At 34.8% G+C, this 12,578-nt stretch overlaps 1 protein-coding gene across 1 annotated transcript; it reads right to left on the reverse strand.

The window, feature by feature from the left end:
• Positions 1-4,546: 4,546 nt before the first annotated feature.
• LOC116464406 (ankyrin repeat domain-containing protein 30B-like) lies at positions 4,547-11,773 on the reverse strand (the record flags this gene model as incomplete). The annotated part of the gene is made up of 3 exons (XM_058435057.1): positions 4,547-4,890; positions 10,797-10,859; positions 11,701-11,773. Coding segments are annotated over 3 exons (265 nt in total), but the record flags the coding sequence as incomplete, so codon positions are not given.
• Between the last annotated feature and the right edge of the window lie 805 nt (positions 11,774-12,578).

Here is a 12,578-nt window from a genome sequence, read left to right on the forward strand (position 1 = left end):
AGTGCTGAGAGCCATGAGGCAGAAAATGAATATGTAACAGAAATATTCTAAATGCATCTGAAGTGAATTCACTCAAATTTCCTTTTCAGAAACTCTAAAGTTGCCTGGCTATCTTCTTTCCTGCCCCATTTCCTGCCTCACAATCCATCTTCCTTAGCCAAAATAATGTCTACATCTGTGGTATTGATTCTTCCCATTCAACATCTTTTAAAATCAATTTTCCCAACACTTTCTTTCTCTTTGATTAGGGGTAGTATCTGACAGCTGTAATTACTATTTCTTTACCTCTTTTTTCCCCTCTGGCCAGAAACATACTCAGAAATAAAAGCAATATAATGCTTTCCCTTGACCCTGCTATGCCTTGACCTTCTATCTAACTGCCCTTCTTCCAGATTTTTCCAAAGGAAGGGCTGTTCCTTTGCTACTTAAGAGTGAGGTCCAAGGACCACCAGCATCAGCATCACTTGAGAACTTATTAAAAAATGCCAGAATCCCAAGTCTGCTGAATCATTGCATGCATTGTTAACAAGGTATTCAGCTGATTTTCTAAAGTTTGAAAACTTCTGGTCTTTACTGAGTCTTTATGACAAATTATATGCACGCATGGCTGTGCAAATATGCTTATATTCACCTATTGCAGATAAAACACAACTCTCCATGGTCAGGTGCTTCCATCCCTAATGTCTTCCCATCAGTGAGAAAGACAGGAGTGACAACATGTTTGCTGTAATTCCCTGGCAAATTTTGGTAATGAAAGGTCACTTTATATTCTTCAAATCTTTCCAACCATGCTCTATCTTTTTCTAAAGAATTATTTTATTTTACCATCCACCATTATATAAACCTGCTTCTTGTTCCCCCATGTACTCCCTGTACTCTCTGTCTTCCTGTGTCTTCATTCCCTCTTTTACTCCTTTCCTCAGGTCTTAAAGTATATTGAGTTTAAACTAACAATTCAGCTCTTTTTTTTTTTTTTTTTGCACTCTCAGTGTAATCTGTTGCCAACAACTGAGAAGACATATAACTTTCACTCCTTTTGTTCTTCTATGCTATGCATTTAAAAAAATAATTTTCTTTGGCTGTCAGAGTATATCAGTCCTCACACACTTAGACAAACATTTGGTCAAATGATGTTTTAAATAAAAAAATTGTTCTTACCTTCTATATTGTGATTTATTGTTTTGATATCTTTTTGATATGCAGCATCAGGTAAACACATATAATTCTGTGCAGCACTCTTAGAGATAATCTGTTAAAGGTAATATCAATAAATAATTTTTTTTTCCTTTGTTTAAAGTCTCGCAGGGTGGCTCATTGGTGTGATCTCGGCCTACTGCCACCTCTGTCTCCCAGATTCAAGCGATTCTCCTGCCTCAGCCTCCCGAGTAGCAGGGACTACAGTCATGAGCCACCATGCCTGGCTAATTTGTTATGTTTTTAGGAGAGACAGGGTTTCACCATGTTGGCCAGGCTGGTCTCGAACTCCTGACCTCAAGTGATCCGCCCACCTCAGCCTCCCAAAGCCCTGGGATTACGGCATGAGCCACATCAATAAATAATTTCAATTTAAAATAATAAAATGACAAACATCCATCTTTTTTATTTAAAATCTTTTTTATGGGGCCGGGCATGGTGGTTCACACCTGCAATCCCAGCACTTTGGGAGGCCAAGGCGGGTGGATCATGAGGTCAAGAGATCGACACCATCCTGGCCAACTTGGTGAAACCCCATCTCTACTAAAAATACAAAAATTAGCTGGGCATGGTGGTGGGTGCCTGTAATCCCAGCTACTCAGGAGGCTGAGGCAGGAGAATCGCTGGAACCCAGGAGGCAGAGATTGCAGTGAGCTGAGATTGCGCCATTGCACTCCAGCCTGGTGACAGAGCGAGACTCCATCTCAAAAAAAACCAAAAAATCTTTTTTTAAAACATATATATATATATATATTTTTTTTTTTTACTTTAAAGGCAATTTGATTTAAAGCTGTTAACATATTGAACACCAAAACATTTCAAGAGAAAATCTCACATATGCTCTGTAGATAACGCTTATCTTTTATCTTCATGTGGCTATTGACTAGGTTACTGAGCATGGAAAATAAAACATATTCAGAAAAAATTCACTCGTGCACGTATTTCAAAAGGAATTAACTTCAAAGTATCTGCCTTACTCTGTAGTCCTCACCAAAAATAATAGGGCATTTCAAACACAACACAGTATGATTAAACACTTGACATATGCATAATTATAGAATTTTTGTTAAAATCTATGCACGGCATGAAGAGAATTTTCAGAGTATGTCATGCAGAGTAGGAATCGAACTCCATAGAAGTTGATTCATTTAGGAAAACAAGAGTTTAAGGTAATAAGAATAATTTTTACAAGTTTTTTGCTGATAAAGAACTGCTTGAATAAGGAAAACTTATATTTATGTTAGTTTTAAATGAAAGCAAACAATCATTAGATAAAGTATGCAACTGATTCTTAAGACATAAATTCAGAAAAGTAGAGCAAGCCTTCATAAAAAGAGAAAAATAAAAACATGTATTCGTGAAACATCTAACATGTGCCGGACACATATCTGCAGATTTTTCTTCACCTTAGAATAATGAGGATGATGACGATGTTGGTGGTTACCCCACTTTCTGCTTCTTAGTCATTCTAGGTTGTTAAGAACAAAATGATGAACAAGTACTGTCCCCTGTTCTCTCTGTTCAGAATGTCTTCCTCTTTGACTTTCATATGGCTTACTCCTCATGTTTGAGATGGGAGATTAAATGACAGACTCAGAAAGATTTACTCTGACCATAGAATTCCACTGCCACTCCCATACCCATGCTAATTATAAAGTTCTTCAATTTTCTCTAACCAAACATTCTCTGTTTTGTTTTGAAGAAAAAGTTATAGCGACTTGTAAGTGTTTTTTATTTGTTATTCTCTTCCTACTACTACACCATAATCCCTCATCTTGGATATTCAGAGACTCACTGCCTAGCATACGGTACTCAGAAAGAAATTACTCCAGGTCAAAACATTGCAAATCTCATTAGGAAAGTCTAACTTTCCTAACTGCTATATTTCTATGGAAAATCTGCAGTAGTAGCCTGCTGAAAGTTACCATCCTCTTACCCAAAATTAGAAATCCACATGCCTGTTCCTACTGCCTGTTCTTGTGCCAACAGTACTGCTTTCACATAAATGTCACTTTGATCATTCTGTCCTACATTTGTATACAGACTTTCCAGTTTACAAAATGTTTTCTCATTTGTTACAATATTATTTCATCACATGTGCCCAAGAGGTAGATACAAGCACTATTTTTATAAACAAGGTTACTGGTATTTGATTAGGTTAAATGATTTTTTTCCAAGTTCCCACAGCTAGTAAGTGATGGAACCAAAATACAGACTTATTTTCTGACAACCACTTGTTGCTGTTACCACTATGCAGCTGCTGCTTCTAAGTGGTGAGGCCTTTCCTATCTCTTCCACATCCACAGTTGTGACCTTGGAATACATCATTATTATTTGATACTTACATGGCTGCAAACATGGCTGCCACAAAGGGACTCAGAGTTCTATTTGTGAAAAAAATATCTGCTTATTAAAATACTACTCAACAAAATTGTTGTTATTATAGTTTTACAGGTGTCCTATTTCTCATGCTTATCCAACTCCTGCAATGTTCCTTCAGATCTATACTGGATAATCAAAATATACCAATACTTTCAATTCCCAGGCATTATCTTTTCAAGTTCCAAGTTGAGCAAGACTAAGACTACAGTTTAAACTCTTTCTCCCTGAATCCAATTAGAGCTTTTGTACATCTAGATATACACAGAATCATCTATTTGCCCGTAAATCAACGCAGAGAAATTATTTAGTTGTTAGACAAACTTCACTTCAGAGCTCAAATAGATTCCTAGTGGCTTCTAAGCCTTATTTTCTTTTGCACTATTCTACACTGGCTTCAAAATTAATCTTGCAAATTAGCAGAATTGCACTATGCAGCTGTTATCTACTTGGCACGTGATTATAAAGTATGTTCTGATAAATGTCAGAAAATAATTTCTTATAGACATACGCAGAGGTGACACAATAAAGTCAAATCATCTTTTTATGTTTTAAGATTACTCATTACTTAAGTTTTAAAACAACAACAACAACAATACACCTGAAGGTGATTTTGTATCTTCTTTTTGTCCTGATTCTGATGTGGGCATCTTATCTACAAAATGTTATTCACAGACACATATATGAGAACATTTATTACTGTAAATGTAAAAACATATACAAATCTATTTCCGTTTATGAATATTTCAAAAATAAAAGTAATAGCAAAAATAGAATTTCAAAATTGAAGCAGGTTCAGAAAAAAGAATTGATAGTATGAACAAAGACAGCAAACAGTATTTTTTTTTTTTTTGAGATGGAGTCTCGCTCTGTCCCCCAGGTTGGAGTGCAGTGGCGTGATCTTGGCTCACTGCAAGCCCCACCTCCTGGGTTCACACCATTCTCCTGCCTCAGCCTCCCCAGTAGCTGGGACTACAGGCGCCCACCACCACACCCGGCTAATTTTTTGTATTTTTAGTAGAGACAGGGTTTCACCATGGTCTCGATCTCCTGACCTCATGATCCGCCCATCTCGGCCTCCCAAAGTGCAGCAAAAAGTACTCTTTTAAGTAGACATTGTTATTTGGTCTATAAAATTGTTTTCTAAATAATAGCATTTAAGCATAGAAAAATTTTCAGAGATATTCACTAAATTACCACTTCTATTATTTTAGTATAAAAAATAAAATTGTCATTACTTGTTTGATCTTGTGGAGCTTGTTCAATAATGCCAATATCATTTTCTTGTTGTCCAGTTACTGTCTTTGTTGCTCCCTCCTATTACAAACAAAAACCAAAAAGCAACAACAAAAAAACACTTCAGAAAAAAATTGTATTTATTCACTCACTCACTCAATTTGTTAGACAATAAAAAATATATACATTGTATCTATCAAATCACAGGCACTACCCTGGGAGAAGCAGAAAATATACACAGAAGATAGATTCTGGCTTACATTCAAGAAATGGTAGAGACATGTGAAAACAATAAGAACAGAAAAGTATAATTCACCAGTTCTACAATCTAAGTCAATAAAATACATAAGGGCATAAAGGAGAGAACGATCAGTTTCACCTGAAAAGCACAGAAAATGCTGCCATAATGGGGCCATATTTGGAAGGACAGGCAAAGTGCAGAGTTAGGATACAAAGACTCTAGGTGCAATAGCATATTCAAAATAATAAGGCATGAAATAACATGGCAACTGAGGGATGCCAAAGGGATGTGGTAAAACTGGAACACAGTCAGAGGAAACGAGTTGAAGAGATAAAATGGGGCCAAACCATGTAAGATATGTGTCACACTAGAATGTGAACTTACCCCTTCATGTAATGGGTATCCACTCAATATGCACATGAATTACATCATTACAAATAAATTTTAGAAAGGTGACCCTTCCAGCGATGTAAAGATAGATGAACATGGGGAGATGGGGCAAAACTAGAAAGGAGCACTTCAAAATTATAGGTAGAGAGTTAATTATGGTAATAAGATATGGAAAATTATAATAAGGTAGATAATACAAAATTTGGTGTGTGACTGGATTGGTGACCAGGAGGAGGGTTGAAGTGCAAGATGTGGGGGACGGTTGAAATGCAGGTTGAAGTGCTTGAGCATTTCATGGCTACTTCCTAGGTGTTATTTACTAGAATGGGGAAACCACATGACAGAGTAGATTACAAAGGGTCAGAAAAGAGTCAGGAAAAGAATAAAAATGATGTTTTCAGTTTGAGACCTACAAGATTTGAGGCATCCAAGGGGCTTGGAAGAAAGATCTGGACAAATACATTTGGAGTATAAGTAGATGACCTACATGAGGACAATTACGTAGTGATAAGAAAATAAATATTTATAAGATAGACTAAATGAGTAGAAATAAGCAACACAAATCTACACAGACTGCCAAAATTTTGAAAATGAAATCAAAGGAGAGAGAAAAACATGGGATTAAGTTTCTCAGTTATATATTTCCAAATTTGTTTCCAGAATATAATTTTATTTATATAGGTAAATATTTATTTCTGAAATATTATTGCAATATGCATCATTGAATTGAACGAAAACATTTAATTCTAAAACAAGATTCTACAAAACGACCTCTATAAAAACCTTGAAATTTTTAATTGTGCAAGAGAAACGCTTACCCATAGAATTATGAGGCATTTTTAAGTACTGCTGTAAAGTGAGATAGAAATGTAAACCCTGTTTCAAAATTCACATGCTTTTCTTATGTTCCTGTAAACAATATAATACTAGCTCGAATTGCCTACTTACACCATATAGGATGGTAGTTTAAAATTGGAGAAAAGATCTCACATAAAGAAAATTAAGCAATAATTATTCAAGTTGAAGATTTAATGGTTTTTACACATATCTATGATTGTCAAGCAGGATTCAGTATTCACAGGAAAAGTGAAGAAAGAAATAAAAAATTCAAGTCGACAGGATTCCTGAGTTTTAGAAATAAACAAATATATGTGCAAAGTTTAATAATTATGAAGACTCAAGTTAAGAAGGCCTCCTGGAAATAATATCAAATATCCTCATTGCAAGAGATATTTTAAGAGTAAAAACAATTCTTCCGATGGTAAGTTTGTTTACTCTGTTAACAATCTTCCCTTACACATGATTCTATGATAATAGGTACTTTACTTTAAAAACATTCACAAATATTGAATACATTCATTTGATGTGTGCATATAATACCATTACACACAGATACTATGAGCAAAGGATGTCAGAATATTTCTAGAGATTAATAATTCCTACATTTATTTCTTTGAGAGTGTTCTAGCTTAAAAGTGATTTTTCTCTTTTAAGAGATACAGATTAAGAACCTTGTTCATATGATCAGAAAATTTAATTTTAATAAACAGCTTAAATAAAATGCTTATTTATACTCTATTATCAAAAATATTCAAAACAGCTACCACGGTTACATCAAAGAGTAAGATAAACTAGGTAAATAACCTAAGAATATGTCAAACATTAAATTATAAATCTTAAACCAGAAACTAACGAGTCAAAAATTTAAAATTCCCAATAAAGCTGACTAGACCTAAAACAGATTTCACTTTGCATTCTACATTAATATAAGTATGACTACATTAAATATAAAACATAAAGTTACTAAAGGAAGTGAGAATTAAATTTTCATTCCTTGTTTATAATTTTTTTGTTAACACACTATAAATGTACATGTTTTGGGGGTACATATTACCACTTAATACATTCACATAATCAAAACAGAATAATCGACATATTAATCACCCTAAGTATTTATCTTTCCTTTATGTTAGAAACATTCAAATTATTCTCTACTAGGTATTTTAAAGAATACAACAGATTGCTCTTACCTATACTTACCCTTATATCTTCTTTCAGTTTTTTATTAAAATCAGCTACAAGTCACTCAAAAACACCTGAGCTGTATTTTATTACCTGGCTATGTTTTCTTAATTTTTATTTTAAATCATTTATATCATATCTTTCATTGCAGAGAGTTCCTGCTCTCATTTAAACAACTATTTTTGCTGTGTTTCTTTTTATAATAATCTGTGCCATCTTGACTGTCTCATGGAGTCTCTATGTTTATCTCACCCTTCTTCAATGAATTATTTCATTTCACCCCCTTCATGTAATTTATTATTATACAAATATGGTGGTATCCATTAGATTATTATTTTTCTTTTTTTTTTTTTTGAAATGGAGTCTCATTCTGTCCCCCAGGCTGGAGTGCAGTGGTGTGATCTCAGCTCACCGCAAGCTCCGCCTCCTGGGTTCACGCCATTCTCCTGTCTAAGCCTCCCGAGTAGCTGGGACTACAGGCGCCCGCCACCACGCCCGGCTAATTTTTTGTATTTTTAGTAGAGACGGGGTTTCACCATGTTAGCCAGGCTGGTCTCCATCTCCTGACCTCATGATCCATCCTCCTCGGCCTCCCAAAGGGATTACAGGCGTGAGCCACCGCGCCCGGCCCCTAGATTTTTTTTTAACCAAAATAACCTAGGACAAAAATTTACCCTTACATAGTTTATAATATTGTAGAAATAATTAAAATTTAAAAAGTTAAGTTACATGTTATATTTTGAAATATCTTCACGATTTACAGTTGTATTAATTACCTCTTGTGTGGAAAAATGTGAGAGTTTAGTTTTTAATAGTACCTTATTTAACTGGGTTTGCATTGAAATAGTATAGGTTGTTTCTATTCTGTTTGCAAAAAGCTAAGTATAAATAATTGAGCTTCTGCACAGCAAAAGAAACTACCATCAGAGTGAACAGGCAACCTACAGAATGGGAGAAAATTTTTGCAACCTACTCATCTGACAAAGGGCTAATATCCAGAATCTACAATGAACTCAAACAAATTTACAAGAAAAAACAAACAACCCCATCAAAAAGTGGGCGAAGGACATGAACAGACACTTCTCAAAAGAAGACATTTATGCAGCCAAAAAACACATGAAAAAATGCTCATCATCACTGGCCATCAGAGAAATGCAAATCAAAACCACAATGAGATACCATCTCACACCAGTTAGAATGGCCATCATTAAAAAGTCAGGAAACAACAGGTGCTGGAGAGGATGTGGAGAAATAGGAACTGTTGGTGGGACTGTAAACTAGTTCAACCACTGTGGAAGTCAGTGTGGCGATTCCTCAGGGATCTAGAACTAGAAATACCATTTGACCCAGCCATCCCATTACTGGGTATATACCCAAAGGACTATAAATCATGCTGCTATAAAGACACATGCACAGGTATGTTTATTGCGGCACTATTCACAATAGCAAAGACTTGGAACCAACCCAAATGTCCAACAACGATAGACTGGATTAAGAAAATGTGGCACATATACACCATGGAATACTGTGCAGCCATAAAAAAGGATGAGTTCATGTCCTTTGTAGGGACATGGATGAAACTGGAAAACATCATTCTCAGTAAACTATCGCAAGGACAAAAAAAACAAACACTGCATGTTCTCACTCATAGGTGGGAATTGAACAATGAGAACTCATGGACACAGGAAGGGGAATATCACACTCCGGGGACTGTTGTGGGGTGGGGGGAGGGGGGAGGGACAGCATTAGGAGATATACCTAATGCTAAATGACGAGTTAATGGGTGCAGCAAACCAACACAGCACATGGATACATATGTAACAAACCTGCACATTGTGCACATGTACCCTAAAACCTAAAGTATAATAATAAAATAAAAAATAAATAAATAAATAAATAAATAATTGTACAAATTCTGCTTCTTCCAAGAAACAGAAAAAAAAGAGTAAATCATGGGGAGGGCAATGATTGATTAATGAAAATCATATATAGCCACTAAATAGAAACCTGTAAATAAATATGCTGACAATTGAGACAGTGATGCCCAGACAGCAGACACTGAAAAAATGTATTCTGTGAGGAAAAAAGTCTGGGGTAAATCATTTTTAAAAAGGTGAATGAGGAGGGAGAAACAAACAAGAGACATGACCAGTCAATCAAGTATGAGCTTCAGTCTTGAAAGAAAATGAAAAACAACTACTATAAGACATGATGAAATACATAAAATACAGACTTTTGTTCATAATATATTCCTATAATGCTGATCAGTATTTATACTACAAATAGTTATTTTGTTAATATCTGTGTAATAAAGATTTAAATTTTATTATTATATAATAAGACAGTTAAACATGGTCTTCAGCCAATACCTAAAAGCAAGAACATACTTACTACAGAGAGAGAAAAAAATTAAAAATGAATGTTTCATAAATTTTTCACCTGAAGAAAATATTGGTAATAAGAATTTTAGAGTAATGTATTCCTTGAAAAGATATGTTCAATAGAACATGAGTTTCAGCCCGGCGCAGTGGCTCATGCTGTAGTCCCAGCACTTTGGGAGGCTGAGGAGGGTGGATCATGAGGTCAAGAGATCGAGACCGTCCTGGCGAACATGGTAAAACCCTGTCTCTACTAAAATTACAAAAATTAACTTGGAGTGGTGGCACGTGCCTATAGGCCCAGCTACACAGGCGGCTGAGGCAGGAGAATTGCTTGAACCCGGAAGGAAGAGGATGCAGTGAGCCAAGATCATGCCACTGCACTCCAGCCTGCATGACAGAGTGAGACCCCGTCTCAAAAAAAAAAAAAAAGCATGAGTTGAGACTAAAACATATTAAATTTTTTTTAATCTAAACTCCACTTGGAGAATACTAGAAAATATAGTGTAACCTTCTTTCTTATTTACTACATATCTTCTTATTTAAGACATATTTTCTTATGATATTTCACGTGAATTTATGCATTCTAAATATTAAAAGAAAATATAAATTTAAACCATATTTTAGAAATGCATTAGATTTAATTATAAGATATATTATGCATATTATCTTACTTGTAACATTCCATAACATAAAAATTCATTTGTCTGCTTATTTATTCACATTGAAAACCTCTTAAAATGCTATTTATAGGCAAGACTGTATTCTGGGCACACTAGGATGCACACAAGTATGTTTTCTAACCTACAATATCTCATAGTGATGCAAGAGCTTCAAAACGATTAAACAACTAAATACAAAATCTTTTGAAATTTAAAATTTTCAAATGTTATCAAAGATCTTCGAACAATCTGTTTAAAAACTGCAATTTAAAAATTCTGAAATTAAAATCTTACCATATGCTTATTAAGAGTCTCTGCTTCCACAACTGGTTGTTTACTTGGGGTTAAACCTGCATTCTTCATTTAGACAAAGAATTTAAAGTATACTTTTAATTAAATGACTTAGAAAACACACTGGCATGCCTTAAAAATACAGATTCTGAGAAAGAGAATTTACATTTCTAGATTTCTACAATATTTTTTAAATTAGAGATAAGGTCTCGCTATGTTGCCCACACTGGTCTCAAACTCTTGGGCTCAAGCAATCCTCCTGCATCAGCCTCCTTGGTAGCTGGAACTACAGGCATGCACCACCATGCCCAAATAAATTTTCACAATTTCTAATATTATTTTGGTGTAATTAAAGAACCAAGAAGAGAAACTGAGAAAAAGCTCTCTCCTAAAAACTACGTGATACCAAAATAATAAGTGCAAGAAAAACCTATATGCTATGTGGCACAGTTTTGGAACTGAACAGTATCAGAGAGATTCCTTGATTACTATAATAAGTAACTTGATCCATTAAAGTTAAATTTAAGCATGAGTTTTTTTAAGTTACAATGGGATAATTTTCAAACTCACAGTAAGTACACTTATCCAAACAAAAATTTACCAGATTTTATATATTCTCTACTGCGGAAAAGTTTTTTCTAATATAACGTTCCTGTCACTATGTATTCTCCAGCCCATTCCTTTTTTGGGCCCTCACGCCCTCAAAGTATTTACCAATCATTTGTTATGTACTAAAGTAAAAAAAAAGTTTAAATCAACTACTCATATTTTATATAAAATGTTCTTATCTGACCAACTTTATATTACAGACATGAAATAATGATACTTACACCACTGCAAAACATGAAAAGTAAATACAGAACTAGATTCCAACTGAGAAAATCAACTTCACAAGAGACTATTTTACCTTGGTAGCAAGATTAAAGTCTTCCTCAACTTTTATAGACTGTGAAATTTCAATAGTCGTTTTTCCAAAAAGACTTTAGAGAAAGAAGATACAACATAAGTGAGCAAATTCATGTATTTTAAAATCTGCTAGTTCATATCTTGGTGCTCACTTTAAAAAATGAAAACAAAAAGCAAAATCTGGGGAAAGATCAGTCCTCTGTATATTAAATAATGTTTCTTGGTAAAATTAACATATGCCCTCTGTTCTTATAAAAGATTTTAGTTATCTATTTTTTTTTTTTTTTTTTTTGAGACGGAGTCTCGCTATGTCACCCAGGCTGGAGTGCAGTGGTGCGATCTCAGCTCACTGCAAGCTCCGCCTCCAGGGTTTGCGCCATTCTCCTGCCTCAGCCTCCCGAGTAGCTGGGACTACAGGCGCCCGCCACCATGCCTGGCTAATTTTTTGTATTTTTAGTAGAGACGGGGTTTCACCATGTTATCTATTTTTGACTGTACCTCCCCAACCTATAACATCCAATGAACACTCACTCTTAGTTCCATAAAAAATAGTGACAGCCAATATAATTGGCATACCCTGAGTATAATTCATCCTCACAAACTGTCCTCAATGATGAACTGGAAATCTACTTAATGACTGACATAACTTTTGATATCTAAACTGGAACAAACTTGATAACCTAAAATGAGGAAGAAAGACACAGTTACTTTGTCCCTTTTCCATTATCTATCTCTGATTCAAAGACTAATCTGTGTCACAGGAAAATGACATTCTTTGTTTTTCAGCATAAAATCCACTTAAGAAGGCCCTGTTGCTTCCCTTCACCCTAAAACACTACAGAGAGTGCCCTGAAATATTTGAAATGTTGAAAAGCTGAC

Source organism: Hylobates moloch, unplaced genomic scaffold (genome assembly GCF_009828535.3).
Source record: "Hylobates moloch isolate HMO894 unplaced genomic scaffold, HMol_V3 SCAFFOLD_619, whole genome shotgun sequence".
In the NCBI taxonomy this organism is placed as follows: Eukaryota; Metazoa; Chordata; class Mammalia; order Primates; family Hylobatidae; genus Hylobates; species Hylobates moloch.